The sequence below is a fragment of the Lipotes vexillifer genome, unplaced genomic scaffold (genome assembly GCF_000442215.2).
Source record: "Lipotes vexillifer unplaced genomic scaffold, Lipotes_vexillifer_v1.1 scaffold672, whole genome shotgun sequence".
NCBI classification, from domain to species: domain Eukaryota; kingdom Metazoa; phylum Chordata; class Mammalia; order Artiodactyla; family Lipotidae; genus Lipotes; species Lipotes vexillifer.
Genome location: NW_006787454.1, coordinates 1,103,983 through 1,120,783, shown reverse-complemented (window position 1 = coordinate 1,120,783; position 16,801 = coordinate 1,103,983). Strand labels below are relative to the sequence as shown.

General features: G+C 40.9%; 1 protein-coding gene across 1 annotated transcript in view; it reads left to right on the top strand.

The window, feature by feature from the left end:
* RHOJ (ras homolog family member J) overlaps positions 1-5,706 on the top strand; it is a 79,984-nt gene extending 74,278 nt beyond the window's left edge. The window contains exon 5 of the mRNA XM_007460072.1: positions 4,731-5,706. Coding sequence (XP_007460134.1) covers positions 4,731-4,877 — 147 coding nt within the window. The 3' untranslated portion in view covers positions 4,878-5,706. The remainder of the gene's footprint in view (positions 1-4,730) is intronic.
* Positions 5,707-16,801: the final 11,095 nt, after the last annotated feature.

The following is a 16,801-nucleotide window of genomic DNA, read 5'->3' as shown; positions in this document are numbered from 1 at the left end:
CCATGGCTCACGGGCCCAGCCGCTCCGCGGCACGTGGGATCTTCCCGGACCGGGGCACGAACCCGTGTCCCCTGCATCGGCAGGCGGACTCTCAACCACTGCGCCACCACGGAAGCCCACCCTGTGCCTTTTTTATTGCTGTTCTCACTCTTTGTCTTAGCACCTGTTTCCCCCTGGATTTTTAACTTGCACCAGTGGGGTTTAAAGCAGCAAAACTGCAGCAAAAATCCTGTCATCAATGCTCATGGAGTCTTTAGTACCCTCCCCCTGACTGCAAGAGTCACCACTACCTTGTTTTATGTGCCGGCCATTTCCTCTTTCTCCCATGGTCATTAGAAATCAGTCACTTCACCGCTGGGGTCTGGGCTACAGAGGTGAGAGAGAGATAGCCCCTGCCCTCAAGAGACCCACAGGCCAGAAGATGAGAGAGACAGACAAACAAAAGTACACCAACTGAACAAATACAACAGAAAGGTGTGCAAAGGGCTGAGGTAACAGAGAGGAGAGAGTGATGGACACATTCGGGGAGGAGGACTCAGAGACGATTTCTTGGAGTAGTTGAGAACTGAGCCAGGTTTACAGCATAGGAACAGGTTTGTCAAGTGTACAAAGTTAGGGGACTGGGGAGACAAAATTCCAGGTAGGGAGACCAATACATGCAAGTAATGGGCCAAATTTCACCCACAAATGTTTTGATCAACACACACAGGTATTTTTGATGTGATTTAGTGTTCAACATTGAACAATTTGGAAACTTTATGTAAATATACACATTTCTAGCTTCTTTAAAAAAAATCAGTACAGCAGCACTATCCAGCATTTCCTCATCAACTGCAACTTTTCAACAGTCTTTTAAACAACGTATATACCCTTCAGTAAGTCACAGTCCCCACCACTCCATAATAACCTACACTCAAGCAGTGCACTCACATTATCCACCCTTGGATTGGTGAATTCTGCCAGTTCTTGAAAAAAACATTAGCAGCAAATGCATGCAGCCTGGAAACCCTTCTCCTCTTTCAGCAATTTGGTCATAATGTTGATTTGTTGAGATGGAAATTCTCTCACAAGCTATTTGGCTCCTTTTCCTTTGCCTGGCTCTCAAGTTGCCGTCTCGCTGCGTGTACCCTTCCTAGTTCTTAAATAAGAAATAAGGAACCTCTCTGCTACTAGCCATTCCTTAAGATACAAGCCCACTCTGTTCATTCTACTGACATGTCTTCTCTCCATTTACAGGAACTACCTTACTTTTCCTTCTCTTCTTCTCTCACTACCGTCACTCAGCCCATAACATCATCTCCATTGGTTCGTTAGTTTTGCTCTTTCAAACATATTTCTTTACACTTGCTACAGAGAGAACAACAGAATGGTTAAGACTCTGGCTCAAGAGACAGACAAATTCAAATCTCTGCCATTTTCTTAGTTGTGAGGACTTAGAGAGTTTACCTAACCTCTCTGGACATCAGTTATCCGAGATGCAAAGGAGAATGGTGATAGACTTACCTCCTGATTGAATGAGCCAATGTACCATGAGATCTAGCTCAGCAAGCTAGAGTTGTTGAAACTGTGTCCTCTCAGACACGTCTGCAGCTGGGAAGACCTCTCCACCTTTACTCTTTCCAGTTATACCTTATCTTGTTCTAGAATGTGTCCCACCTCCGTGAGGACCATCTGGAAGAAACAGTAGGTTTTCTTCCACTTGATTGGTCATTGTGAATTTGTTTGCCTGTTTTCTAATTTCTTCTTGTCGGACTCAAAATGTTCTCTACACCTCTGAAAAATTTCCCAGCATTTGAGACAGTAAGTTTTAGCTATTTTAAAGTTAGCAGGGAAGTGTTCTCTCAGTTTACATTTCTCAATCTCTAGTTTGTTCTTGAAAACATATCATTTTGGTAAATCATGTCCCAGACTGCTAGCATGTGTATCTAAACAAAGATCTGTGAATCCTGAGCGCTTACAGATGTGTTCTAAATATTTGACTGTGTAGATCACTTTGCTCCAAAAGGCAGATGAAGTTGCTGCTGTAAGAGAGGCTGTATTTCCTTGGGATGGTTTTCCATTTTGCATCTTTGAGGGCACACATTTTTTCTTCAGCAGTCCCTATAACATGGCTGTGCCTTTTCCCTGAACCTGAATAAATTCTCCTCTCTGACCCTCAGAGCCCTTGCACCATGGTTAACAATACTCACCTCACAACTGGGTTCTGGTTCTCACACATATTTCCCAAATCACACCCAAAATCTGTTTGCTACTTTTCCTGGAACTATCAGTACAAAATAATGTTATATTAACCCAGTTACACAATAATGCCTTGCTCTGCTGTTTCATTATCTTCAGAAATGTCTGGATTGGGAAAGACAAGTTTGGACTCCTCCTGCACCATCAAAAGACAAACTCTGACACGCTGTCAGCAGCACTGTGGGGTGGAGGGAGAGGGCGGTGGAGGGGGAGGCCGAGGTGGGGTGGAGGAGTGAGGGGGTGGGGAGAGAGGACAGGAGGAGGAGAGAGTGTGCTCACCCATCTTGCAGGACCAGACAGTCCAGAACTCCGTGTGTGAGCCCAGATCAGCCCAGCTCTCCTGTAATTTCCAGAATCAACTGAGGCTTGTGATCATTAGTGGGGAGGTATTCCAGATAGAACAGCCCCACAGTGCTTTCTGTGTATTTTTCAGGATGACTGACAAGAGCCAGCACATTACAAGCACTCATTCAGTTGACATATTCACTAGATTAGTGTGCTTTTCACATGTGTTCGTATCGAATACTGAACACAATCCCAAAATGTAACAGATGACGTTTCAGAACATTATTAGGAAAAATTTCTCTATCCTTTATCCCTCTCTTGCATTCAATTGTTTTTAATTATATAAAAAAGCCATATTCTAATCCAGACAATGGTCAAAACGAAACCATAAAATAAGTTATCAATATCTAACATCTTTTCTTTGAGTACTTTCCTTTGGCTCATACAGTAACCATTAACCATACAGGAAAAAAGCAAGTGCGTAATATCTGGATGCCACCAGAACAGTTTTACCTCACGCTTAGCTTTCTTATCTGTGGACTTTCAAACAAGTGGGCAGCTTCATTTCATTAACTGTCAGCTTGACCAGCTTCTTGCAGTGTTGAGTGATGAGGGTCACAGTTTCCGTCATGGAACTAGGAAAAGAACACACATCAAGTGACACAGATTCTAGGTCTAGATCATTTACTTTCTAGTCGGTTGTCCTTAAACAATACATTTCACCTTCTGGGGCTGTTCCCACTCTATTCTAAGCTAAGTCACCAGTCCCTTTAATCCACACATTGCAAACTGGCTGGTTGCTGCCAAAGACATCCCACATCAGCATCTTGCTTGACCCATAGAGTGTTTTTCAATTGGTAAATATTAACTAAAATCCAAATGTCCAACTCCTCTTGAAAAATACAAAGATGGCAAAGATGAACCAACGTTCCTGCTTGGCAACAGTTGCCTAAGCCGAGTAGACTACCAGCTCTGGAGCGGGTGTTTACTTCACAGGCCACCACAGACTCTACCTCTCCCTGTTGGCTGGCACCAGCCCTGCTTTACTCAGTTACATAAGCTACTGGCCCTAATCGGCATGTGATTTTGCTACCCTGTTTTAGTCATTTATCTGTTGTTGGTTTCCAGGAGCTCACCATCCAGCCATCCTCTTCTGAATACACTTTAATTTTTCAAAGTTATGCTTATAATATAAAGCATATAGTAGAAGCATTTCTCCAGATATCCTTAATATTAAAAGGTCCACATCAAACTGTTAGCTCATATTGAGCTTGGGAGCAATTAAAACTGCGGGTCTCCCTCACATGAATTATCTCATGAAGTTGATTGCCAACTTCTGGTCTGCTCTACCCTGCAATTTTTTTAATGAGAATCTATGGCTCTGGCCTGAATTTTTATATTTCTCATAGGGATCTTGTGATTATCAAATACATCATAATATGAAATCATCAAAAGCTTTGAAACAAAGCCCTAAGCAAGCACAAAATATTTCCTCATTTAAATACACATAGACTGTATACTGATAAGGAGGGTGTCTGTGTCAGTAAATGCATTTTATCATTTTTATTTTTAGTGTTTTGGAGTTTTAACTGCTTAAAAATATGCCTTTAATGTATCTTAAAACTGAATAATATGACCAATCAGATATTACTTTGCCGAGAGATACCTTTTGTCAGAAGAGCATTTTAATCAAGAATGACCTATAAAACCATATCACCCACTCTCTTTCTATGTGCTTTATTAACCAAGTTGACAACTTGCCCTACTATATATAGAAGGGAATATGTTTCACTTGCACCAGATTTACATGTTCTGCATACAAATGAGGTACTAAAAACAACATCATGTACCCTGTTGTTCACAATATATATTTAAACCATATCACTGGTTTGAATCCTCTCTCAATTTTTATATTTTTTATATTCTTATATTTAGGAATAAATGGTTATGGATCACTTTCAGAATTTGTTGCTTATCAAAGGCAATCCACAATCATTTATTATTAATATCAGAAAGCAAAACATATAAAAATAACAAAAATCAGGATAGCAGATGCAAATTGAAATGCAGAAGAAAAAGACATGATCCAAACCATCCCCCAGGCTGTTTGTGAGGCAAGCAGCAGCAGTTGGCTGCGCAGAGGGCAGACACCACTGTGCTTTTCTCTCTTTTTCTCCTCTCATGCCTTTCTCTCTTTTGTGTTTAAGATTGGAGCACAGTGCTACTTGGAATGCTCGGCCCTGACTCAGAAAGGTCTCAAAGCCGTTTTTGATGAAGCGATCCTCACCATTTTCCATCCCAAGAAAAAGAAGAAACACTGCTCCAAGTGTCTCAGCTGCTGTTTAATTATCTGAGGTAGCTTGAGACCCACCTCCACCCCATCAAAGGGTAAGAATGGCAGCCAACCTCTGAGACCCAGCTCAAGCCAAAAGGAGGGCATGACCAGAGAGGAAGTCTCTGACACAGAGGCTTGCTCCCCCACCCTGTGAGCCCTCCCAAACACGGCACACTATCAGCTAACTGCCACATCCTCCCTACCAGCCAGAAGCATCCACGTTGCACACTCTACGAGAATGCTGAGCCCGGATTCCAGCCAGTGCCACTGCTGACCACGTAGGAAACAAAGTCAAAGGCCATCTTGCATTTTTTCATCGCCCCCTCCAAGAACATGAAGCTGATAGGAAATCATCACAGGAAAAACAAAAAAAAGAACTCGGTTCCTGTATTGGTGGCCTTACTTGATGTCTTTTACAAAACATGGGAATACAAAACTAACCTTTTTTTTTTCTGAATCTGCTGTTCTACTATGTGTCTTACATTCATTTGTATTATTTTAAGAAATTTACTAATTTACCAGTTTACTCAGGCCTTATAAATCCACACCAAATTAGCCTAAAGACAAAGGGTTTTATATCCATTCCTATTTCAGCATGTTTCTACCAAAGCTATTAAAACCAACACGTACCTCTGAATGCCTGACTGTAAGGAGATAAAACAAAATGCTGAAACTTTTGGAAATATATGGAGCCATAATTTTTGAAACTGATTGAAAGAAAACACCATCTGAATTATTGCAGGTCCACATTTTTTGCCTAAGATTCACCCCAGATATGCTTACGTTGATAGGTAGCCTTATTTTTTCCACATTATATTGTGATGGAAAATTGCAAATGAACTGTGTTTAAGAGAGTAGTATTTCTGCTTTTCAGTCAAACTGATTGGGGAGAGAATGTGGCAGACCTATATTTTAAAAGATTCTTTATTCAGCAAAGTGAACTTTCCTGCTCCCTCCCTTCCCCATTGCATGCCCCTCTCCTTTCTCGATTTCACACTCTCTCCCACACCCAATAATAACTTTATTCCAAAGAAGGATCTGGCCATGGGGCATGAAAAAGTTAAGTGTTTAAATGTCCCCAAAGCTTAAGCAAAGTGCCTCAATTTTCCCTCTCACTTCAACTGAAAGTGCTTCTCTGCTTGTCCATGGGAGCTCCCATTCTTTTTAAATGATATTTTCCAAGTACAACTGGTACTAAAATATTGCCCCTCCCTATTTCCTGTACTCATTGTCCCAAATGTGTATTTCAGGGCTAGATCCATGGGTACCAAGCTCTGGATCCCCTGCTTCCAAAATGGTATGCTCCATGGAACAGGGACTTTGGCCTTGGGGAAGTGACTCTTCCAAACATCCAGGGATTCTTGTATCGCAGAGTGAGTTATTTCCTAGCTTTTAATTAGAGACTGTGAAGGCTTCTAATTAGTCTTATTTGCTTACAGTTACTCTGGAAACACCCAGGTAGGCACTTTATTTTTTATTTCAATTGCATAAGCGGAGTGCCTCTTTGCAGCATGAAATTATACAAATTTTTGTTTAAGAATTTCCAGATTCACACTCCTGTTGGAAAAAAGTCCAGTTTTTCCAGTTCCTTCCGCTCCTGGAGGAAGCACATTAAAAAAGAAGTGTATGGTGTGGGTCTTTTCTGTTAAGACCTTCCATGAAACCCCTTCAGTTCTGGGGGTTTTGTTTGTTTGTTTAGAATTTTTGAAATTTGCTTTCCCTCCTACATTTCAAGTTTTATTTCCCTTCTCCCCTATCTAGTTGCTAAACATTTTCTTGAACACACACACACACACACCCCAACCTAAAAGAAAACGGGAGTTTTGTAAGTCAAAGCTTGACATTTAGAGAAAACAATGACTTTCTCTCTTTGTAAATGGAAATCAACCATGTATAAACTATAACTCTGCAGAGGTTATGAATTCATCCTTTACAAACAATAATGAGCATTTAGCCCTATAATAAATGAAGTGCCGTTAGCTGGTTTTGTTACGTTATTGTGTGGTCGCGTCTTGCTAAAGAGCCACTCCTCACATCTCATTGATGTGGATGAAAAATTGAGAGCAGTATGTTTGCTCCACCAAGGAGAATTTTCCAGATGTGTGCACTCAACAGGCGAATGGTTCCCCCGGCCATCACCTCCCTAATGGGCCACAGAGATTAACTTGTTCGTGGTGGGAGATCTCTCTCTCACCTGGAACCAGAACCTGGAGAGAGACTGTTAGTGTCTGTGTGGTGCACAGACTCTTAGCAGTCTTATGAGCTAATTGTTGAATAAAATAATGAAGAACAAAGCAACCTAAATGTGTTAATGTCATTCCACCAAATTAATCATGTATTCCCTGTTTCATGGCGATTGGTAGTTCATTTCACTTAAAAGAAAATGTTTTCTGCCATAAGACTGAATAAAACTATATTCTGAAACCAAAGATAAAAAGACATAGAGGGCTTCCCTGGTGGCGCAGTGGTTGAGAGCCTGCCTGCCAATGCAGGGGACACGGGTTCGTGCCCCGGTCCGGGAAGATCCCACATGCCGCGGAGTGGCTGGGCCCGTGAGCCATGGCCGCTGCCCGGAGCCTGCACGTCCGGAGCCTGTGCTCCGCAACGGGAGAGGCCACAACAGTGAGAGCCCAGCGTACCGCAAAAAAAAAGAAAAAAAAGACATAGACATCTCAACAAGGATCCTTTAAAGGTCTACACTATCTTCCAAAATCAAGAAGGGGCAGCTGATCTCCATTGGAGGGTAGAGTCTTAACTTTTCAGAGACAGAATAAGCTATAGTCCAATCCCCTCATTGTACAGATGAGAAAACTCAAGCCCAGATGAGTTAAAAGAGATGTGTTGCAACAAAGCTGGGACAGATCTCAGCTTTTCTGCTTCCCATCCTTCAACGCCATACTATAATCTATTCATTATCAGCATATTAAGTTGGAGTTTTGTAGGTGTATTACCCGAGTTATATCTGTTTATCCTATAGACCCTAGCCACATTTCAAACACATGGCATGGGCCACTATAATAACATATCCCATCAAACTAGTAATAACCTAGAAACAAGAATCTGATCTACATGCTAATATGCCTGGAATCCGGAATATACAATGTAATGTAATCCCAATCTAATGGCTTAATCAAGTAGCTAGTTTGACAGATTTTTTTTTTTTTCAGTCAGATGGTGGGTTGTTTGGTAGAATTAATAGACTCCTTTGGAAACACAAAAGGACTAAGACACAAGTCAGAGCCGTGTTAACAGGAGAATTCTGGGCTGCTTTCTGCCAAGTAAATTTATATTCAAAGAGCATTACTGAATGCAGTAACTACATCCACCCTAAACCAGGCAGCACTAAACTGGGAAATCAAAAACTGAGTCATACACATATGAGAGGATGAGAGATTTGGTCCTGAGACTATAATAATAATATGTTTGATCATGACATGCAAAGAACCATTTGAAAGATTTCCGGTCTATAAGAGAGGTACCAGATGAAGTGGCTGTAACCATACACAACTTTCATAGAACACCAATAAGGAAATAATATTCAAACGGTAGTAAAGAGGCAGTCACAACCACATTCACAATTTTAGGAGAAAATTTTAAAAACCCAGAATTTGAAGCCAACAAAAATATCATCATTATCAGTGTTGGTTCCTATGAGCAATAACCGCGCAAAGTAGAGAGTCTTCAAGAAGAAATATTTGACTTGAGGTCAGCCTTTAAAGAAACAGTATTGCATTCATAAAGGCAAACTCATCCATAAGACCAAAGTGGAAGATTAAAAATCAAGGTTTAACTTTAAAGGAATGTTTGACACCATGCTGGAGATAATTAACCATTTATGTCTTCATTTTTAAATCTACCCCTATGTTTAGAGGCCAGAATGCAAAATGTGCATTCTCTTCAACAGAGAGAACCACAGGTCGCCAGCTATTCTCGTGAGTCATTGAGTAGGCTGCCCAAGTACAAATAAGGAAACTCAAGAAAACATTTTCATTTCAAGGACCATTAGAAACAGAAAAAAAGAGAGAGAGAGAGAGAGAGAAGGTCAGGGAAACCGAATTTCTTGCAAAGAAAGTTAGGTACTTTTAAACAGGAAACATTTAGAGAATGGAGAAAAAAAGCTATAACCAAATACAAGGCAAATACACATAGCTGACAATTCTCCCAGGGAATTGCTAACCTCTGACTGGTCTCTAGAGGCATAGGGAAGAAAGCAGGACCATTCACATGAAGAGCATTCCATGTTTCTGGGTATCTAAGCAGAGTCAGCCAACAGAGTTAATCGTGTGATAATCCTAGATAATTCCACCTCGTGATTCATTAAAAATGGATAGGGGCTTCCCTGGTGGCGCAGTGGTTGAGAGTCCGCCTGCCAATACAGGGGATGCGGGTTCGTGCCCCGGTCCGGGAAGATCCCACATGCCGCGGAGCGGCTGGGCCCGTGAGCCATGGCCGCTGAGCCTGCGCGTCCGGAGCCTGTGCTCCGCAATGGGAGAGGCCACAGCAGTGAGAGGCCCGCGTACCGCAGAAAAGAAAAAAAAAAAGGATGAAATGCTGGACAGCGCTCTTTGGGTCTTAAATAGCAGTGCAGGTCATCCCCTTCACACCTTCTCTGCCAATATGGAGCAGGCAGTCAAGGGAAACTTACTGAGAAATATGAGTGAATAAATAATTTTGAAAGTTTCCTTGAGAATGAACGTGACTTAAAACCTTCAAAGGATGACTGTGGGATATCTGGAAAGACAGTTACTTGTATGAAGGATATTTATTTATCTTGGCAGAATATCTCTAATTGCATTGAAAATGCACAACAGCATTGCCTTCCTAAAATTAAAACATTTCTAAACTGCAAAACAAAATAAAATAAAATGTACAACAGCAATAATGGAGTACCAAAATATGAGCTAAAGCAGCAATTCATGGTGTTTCCATGGTCAACAAAGACCAGAAGGGAAATTAAAGCTCCAAGCTCTACGCAGAGGCACATCAGGCATTAGAGGCTCAGCCCTGCTCCTTGGAGGTCTCTTGGGGTTAGGACAGGAATGAGTCAAGGAGGGTTTGGCTCATCTGTGAATTCGGAGGATGCAAGTTCAGTAACAGTTCTTGGCTTTTAACTTCTACTACAGGAAATTAGAGGAAAAGCTGCATGATTAGTCTTGGTCACGATCTATGTTTTTCTTCTCCTTAGGGAATATTATGTTAAAATCCAGAGTCATTTTGTGCATGTTTTAAACATGTTCTACCCTGGTAATTTCATTTTATTCTGAGTTCTGCAGTGACTCAGAAACTTCATGATACTGTAGCTGGTGTGATTTTGTTGTATTTTCAGTCATGTCCTCCAAGCCTCCCAGTATATGCAGTTATCTTTGATGAACAGGACCTGATCAGTGTTTGAGGGGATGTGATGCCTGGGGTAATCTGAGGACAGAGCTGAGTCTCACCTAGAAGGCATAGTAGCACACTTCACCTCCCAGAGACCCTGAACAAGGCAGTATTTTGAGTTTATGTTAATTCTTTGGAGAAAAAATAGAAATTCTTTCATGGCAGGGGGGTATGTTTGGGGTAGCTTTGTAAATATGCATCTAAAAGTATCACCACCTGCTATTTTTTAAATCAATTTTTGTAAGCAATCAGATTTTTTCTCGTAGAGGGGCTGTGGGCAGAAGGCTAATGAGTTCTACATTCTCCTCATCACCTGGTTTAAATTGCTTTTTACTCTGAGTACACAGTAACTGCTGTTTAAGTACGTCTCAGCAGAATTTCATCCCAATGGAAATGGTCCACCCTCTTCCCCATGTAATCTCTACAGAGGAAATGATAGACAAGGGGAGAATGGCTGACCTACTCACAGATTGCATTTCTTACAATCTGCTTCTTATGTATTCTGTGTATACTTTTCATAATTAACGGAATATTATTTCATGTACTCTAACCTTGCGGTTTATCTTGTGCCATGTTCTTTTAGTTCATTAAACAGTCTTTTTTTCCTAGTGTCATTTCTGGGTTATCTGAGGGTGTCCCTACCAGCCACTCAAGAAAACTGCCTTCCCCAGGCCTCTGTTAGAATGGGAAATTTGCTACTCAAAGTGTAGTCTGGGAACTAATAGGATGGGCACTACCCAAGAGATGGTTAGGACTATAGAATCTCAGCCCCAGGCCAGACCTACTGAATCTGAAGCTGTATTTTAATAAGACCCCCAGGTGATTTATGTGCACATTAAAATTTGAGAATACTGGCCTATGAGACAACAAAAAGTTTATCATCAGTCTTTACACCCAAATATGTAGCTGCCAAGATGACGAAATCACCAGCTTCACCTGTCCCTCTGATGCTACCTTTCGGGTATTCCTTAGGCTAATATTTGAGCTGTTCACATTTACTGGATGAATAAACAGGCTTTCAGGAGTCCTTTCTTTTACTTGTCATGTGCTTCCCAGCTGCAGAAACAGCATATTTTGGAATCAAAAGCAGAAAAGCAGAATCTGGTTTGAAAGAACTGATAAATCTAAAGGACTTCTTTTTTGGAAGTCTTTCTGGTGTTTCTAAGGGAGAAGAAAAATACCCTCCAAAATTATTTTCCATGAAGAAATAAGAAAGACACCAGTGTCCTTGTTCCCAGACTGAGGCACTGCAGCCCCCACCTCTGCAGGAGACCCTCCAAAACCAGCAGCCTCCAATCATCCAGTCACCTAACATTGATAATTCAGGCGATCTGCAAAAGAAGCTTGTGCCCTTCGTCACAATATTAAACTCCTACCTAGCCCACAAGTCGGAGAAGATGAAAGAGGGAGGCTGGATGGGAGCTGATGGGGTTGGTGCCTGAACGACTGCCCCCAAACTACAGGTTCCCCAACCAGGGATAGAGCCCACACCCCCCTGCAGTTGCAGTGCAGAGTCTTAACAACTGGACCAGCAGGGAATTCCCCTGATTCACAATTTCATAGGATAGTAGGGGCCGTGTGGCTGACAGGGTCTTGGTGCTCCAGCCAGGTGTCAGGCTTGTGTCTCTGAGGTGGGAGAGCCGAGTTCAGGACATTGGTCCGCCAGAGACCTCCCGGCCCCATGTAATATCAAATGGCAAAAGCTCTCCCAGAGGTCTCCATCTCAACGCTAAGATCCAGCTCCACTCCACAACCAGCAAGCTACAGTGCTGGATACCCTATGCCAATCAACTAGCAAGACAGGAGCACAACCCCGCCTATTAACAGAGAGGCTGCCTAAAATCATAATAATCATAATAAGGTCACAGACATCCCAAAACACACCACCAGATGCGGTCCTGCCCACCAGAAAGACAAGATCCAGTCTCATCCACCAGAACACAGGCACCAGTCCCCTCCACCGGGAGGTATACACAACCCACTGAACCAAGCTTAGCCACTGGGGGAAGACACCAAAAACAACAGGAACTCCAAACCTGCAGCCTGCGAAATGGAGACCCAAAACACAGTAACTTAAGCAAAATGAGAAGACAGAGAAACACACAGCAGCTGCAGGAGCAAGGTAAAAACCCAGCAGACGGAACAAATGAAGAGGAAATAGGCAGTATACCTGAAAAAGAATTCAGAGTAATGATAGTAAAGATGATCCAAAATCTTGGAAATAGAATGGAGAAAATACAAGAAACACTTAACAAGAACATAGAAGAACTAAAGAGCAAACAAACAATGATGAACAACACAATAAATGAAATTTAAAACTCTCTAGAAGGAATCAATAGCAGAATAACTGAGGCACAAGAATGGATAAGTAACCCGGAAGATAACACAGTGGAAATAACTACTGCAGAGCAGAATAAAGAAAAAAGATTGAAAAGCATTGAGGTCAGTCTCAGAGACCTCTGGGACAACATTAAAAGCACCAACATTCGAATTATAGGGGTCCCAGAAGAGGAAGAGAAAAAGAAAGGGACTGAGAAAACATTGAAGAGATTATAGTTGAAAACTTCCCTAATATAGGAAAGAAAATAGTCAATCAAGTCCAGGAAGTGCAGACAGTCCCCTGCAGGATAAATCCAAGGAGAACCACACCAAGACACATATCAATCAAACTATCAAAAGTTAAATACAAAGAAAAGATATTGGGCTTCCCAGGTGGTGCAGTGGTTGAGAGTCCACCTGCCGATGCAGGGGACATGGGTTTGTGCCCCGGTCCGGGAAGATCCCACATGCCGTGGAGCGGCTAGGCCCGTGAGCCATGGCCTCTGAGCCTGCGTGTCTGGAGACTTTGCTCCGCAACGGGAGAGGCCACAACAGTGAGAGGCCTGCATACCGCAAAAAAAAAAGAAAAAAGAAAAAATATTAAAAGCAGCAAGGGAAAAACAACAAATAGCATACAACGGAATCCCAATAAGGTAAACAGCTGATCTTTCAGCAGAAACTCTGCAAGCCAGAAGGGAGTGGCAAGGCATATTTAAAGTGGTAAAAGGGTAAAAACAACCAAGACTACTCTACCCAGCAAGGATCTCATTCAGATTCCACAGAGAAATTAAAACCTTCACACACAAGAAAATGCTAAGAGAATTCAGCACCACCAAACCAGCTTTACAACAAATACTAAAGGAACTTCTCTAGGCAGGAAACACAAGAGAAGGAAAAGACCTACAATAACAAACCAAAAACAATTAAGAAAATGGTAATAGGAACATACATATCGATAATCACCTTAAATGTAAATGGATTACATGCTCCAACCAAAAGACATATACTGGCTGAATGGATACAAAAACAAGACCCGTGGGCTTCCCTTGTGACTCAGTGGTTAAGAATCCACCTGCCAATGCAGGAGATGTGGGTTCGAGCCCTGGTGCAGGAATATCCCACATGCTGCAGAGCAATTAAGCCCATGTGTCACAACTACTGAGACCGCGTACCACAACTACTGAAGCCCATGCGCCTAGAGCCCATGCTCTGCAAAAAGAGAAGCCACTGCAATGAGAAGCCTGCATACCACAACGAAGAGTAGCTGCCACTCGCAGCAACAAAGACCCAATGCAGCCAAAAATTAATTAATTAATTTTTAAAGTATAAGAAGACTCATATGTATGCTGTCTGCAAGAGACCCGGTTCAGACCTAGGGACACATACAGACTGAGAGTGAGGGGATGGAAAAAGATATTCCATGCAAATGGAAATCAAAAGAAAGCTGGAGTAGCATTTCTCATATCAGACAAAATACACTTTAAAACAAAGACTCTTACAAAGGACAAAGAAGGACACTATATAATGATCAAGGGATCAATCCAAGAAGAAGATATAACAATTGTAAATATTTATGCAACTAACATAGGAGCACCTCAATACATAAGGCAAATGCTAACAGCCACAAAAGGGGAAATCGACAGTAACACAATCATAGTAGGGGACCTTAACACCCCACTTTCACCAATGGACAGATCATCCAAAATGAAAATAAATAAGGCAACACAAGCTTTAAATAATACAGTAAACAAGATGGACTTAATTGATATTTATAGGACATTCCATCCAAAAACAACAGAACACACTTTCCTCTCAAATGCTCATGGAACATTCTCCAGGATAGATCATATCTTAGGTCAAAAATCAAGCCTTGGTAAATTTAAGAAAATTGAAATCGTATCAAGTATCTTTTCCAACCACAATGCTATGAGACTAGATATCAATTACAGGAAAAAACCTGTAAAAAACACAAACACATGGAGGCTAAACAACACACTACTTAATAACCAAGACATCACTGAAGAAATCAGAGGAAATCAAAAAAAACCTAGAAACAAATGACAATGAAACACAACGACCCAAAACCTATGGGATGCAGCAAAAGCAGTTCTAACAGGGAAGTTTATAGCAATACAATCCTGCCTCAAGAAACAAGAAACACCTCAAATAAACAACCTAACCTTACACCTAAAGCAATTAGAGAAAGAACTAAAAACCCCAAAGTTAGCAGAAGGAAAGAAATCATAAAGATCAGATCAAAAATAAATGAAAAAGAAATGAAGGAAATGATAGCAAGAGTCAATAAAATTAAAAGCTGGCTCTTTGAGAAGATAAACAAAATTGATAAACCATTAGCCAGACTCATCAAGAAAAAAAGGGAGAAGACTCAAACCAATAGAATTAGAAATGAAAAAGGAGAAGTAACAACTGACACTGCAGAAATACGAAGGATCATGAGAGGTTACTACAAGCAACTATATGCCAATAAAATGGACAACCTGGAAGAAATGGACACAGTGTTAGAAAAGCACAACCTTCCAACTCTGAACCAGGAAGAAATAGAAAATATACACAGACAAATCACAAGCCCTGAAATTGAGACGGTGATTAAAAATCTTCCAACAAACAGAAGCCCAGGACCATATGGCTTCACAGGCAAATTCTATCAAACATTTAGAGAAGAGCTAACCACCGATCCTTCTCAAACTCTTCCAAAATATAGCAGAGGGAGGAACACTCCCAAACTCATTCTACGAGGCCACCATCACCCTGATACCAAAACCAGACAAAGATGTCACAAAGAAAGAAAACTACAGGCCAATATCACTGATGAACATAGATGCAAAAATCCTCAACAAAATATGAGCAAACAGAATCCAACAGCACATTAAAAGGATCATACACCATGATCAAGTGGGGTTTATTCCAGGAATGCAAGGATTCTTCAATATACGCAAATCAATCAATGTGGTACACCATATTAACAAATTGAAGGAGAAAAACCATATGATCATCTCAGTAGATGCAGAAAAAGCTTCAAAACAAAATTCAACACCCATTTATGATAAAAACCCTCCAGAAAGTAGGCAAAGAGGGAACTTACCTCAACATAAAATAGGCCATATATGACAAACCTACAGTCAACATTGTTCTCAATGGTGAAAAACTGAAAGCATTTCCTCTAAGATCAGGAACAAGAAAAGGTTGTCCACTCTTACCACTATTATTCAACTCTGTTTTGGAAGTTTTAGCCACAGCAACCAGAGAAGAAAAAGAAATAAAAGGAACCCAAATCAGAAAAGAAGAAGTAAAGCTGTCACAAGATGACATGATACTATACATAGAGAATCCTAAAGATGCTACCAGAAAACTACTAGAGCTAATCAATGAATTTGGTAAAGTAGCAGGATACAAAATTAATGCACAGAAATCTCTTGCATTCCTATACACTAATGATGAAAAATCTGAAAGTGAAATTAAGAAAACACTCCCATTTACCATTGCAACAAAAAGAATAAAATACCTAGGAATAAACCTACCTAAAGAGACAAAAGACCTGTATGCAGAAAACTATAAGACACTGATGAAAGAAACTAAAGAGGATACAAACAGATGGAAAGATATACCATGTTCTTGGATTGGAAGAATCAACAGTGTGAAAATGACTATACTACCCAAAGCAATCTACAGATTCAATGCAATCCCTATCAAACTACCACTGGCATTTTTCACAGAACTAGAACAAAAATTTTCACAATTTGTATGGAAACACAAAAGAACCCAAATAGCGAAAGCAACCATGAGAAAGAAAAACGTAGCTGGAGGAATCAGGCTCCTGGACTTCAGACTATACTACAAAGCTACAGTAATCAAGACAGTATGGTACTGGCACAAAAACAGAAATATAGATCAATGGAACAGGATAGAAAGCCCAGAGATAAACCTACGCACATACGTTCACCTTATTTTTGATAAAGGAGGCAAGAATATACAATGGAGAAAAGACAGCCTCTTCAATAATTGGTGCTGGGAAAACTGGACAGCTACATGTAAAAGAATGAAATTAGAACACTTCCTAACACCATACACAAAAATAAACTCAAAATGGATTAAAGACCTAAATGTAAGGCCAGACACTATAAAACTCTTAGATGAAAACATAGTCAGAACACTCTATGATATAAATCACACCAAGATCCTTTTTGACCCACCTCCTAGAGAAATGGAAATAAAAACAAAAACAAA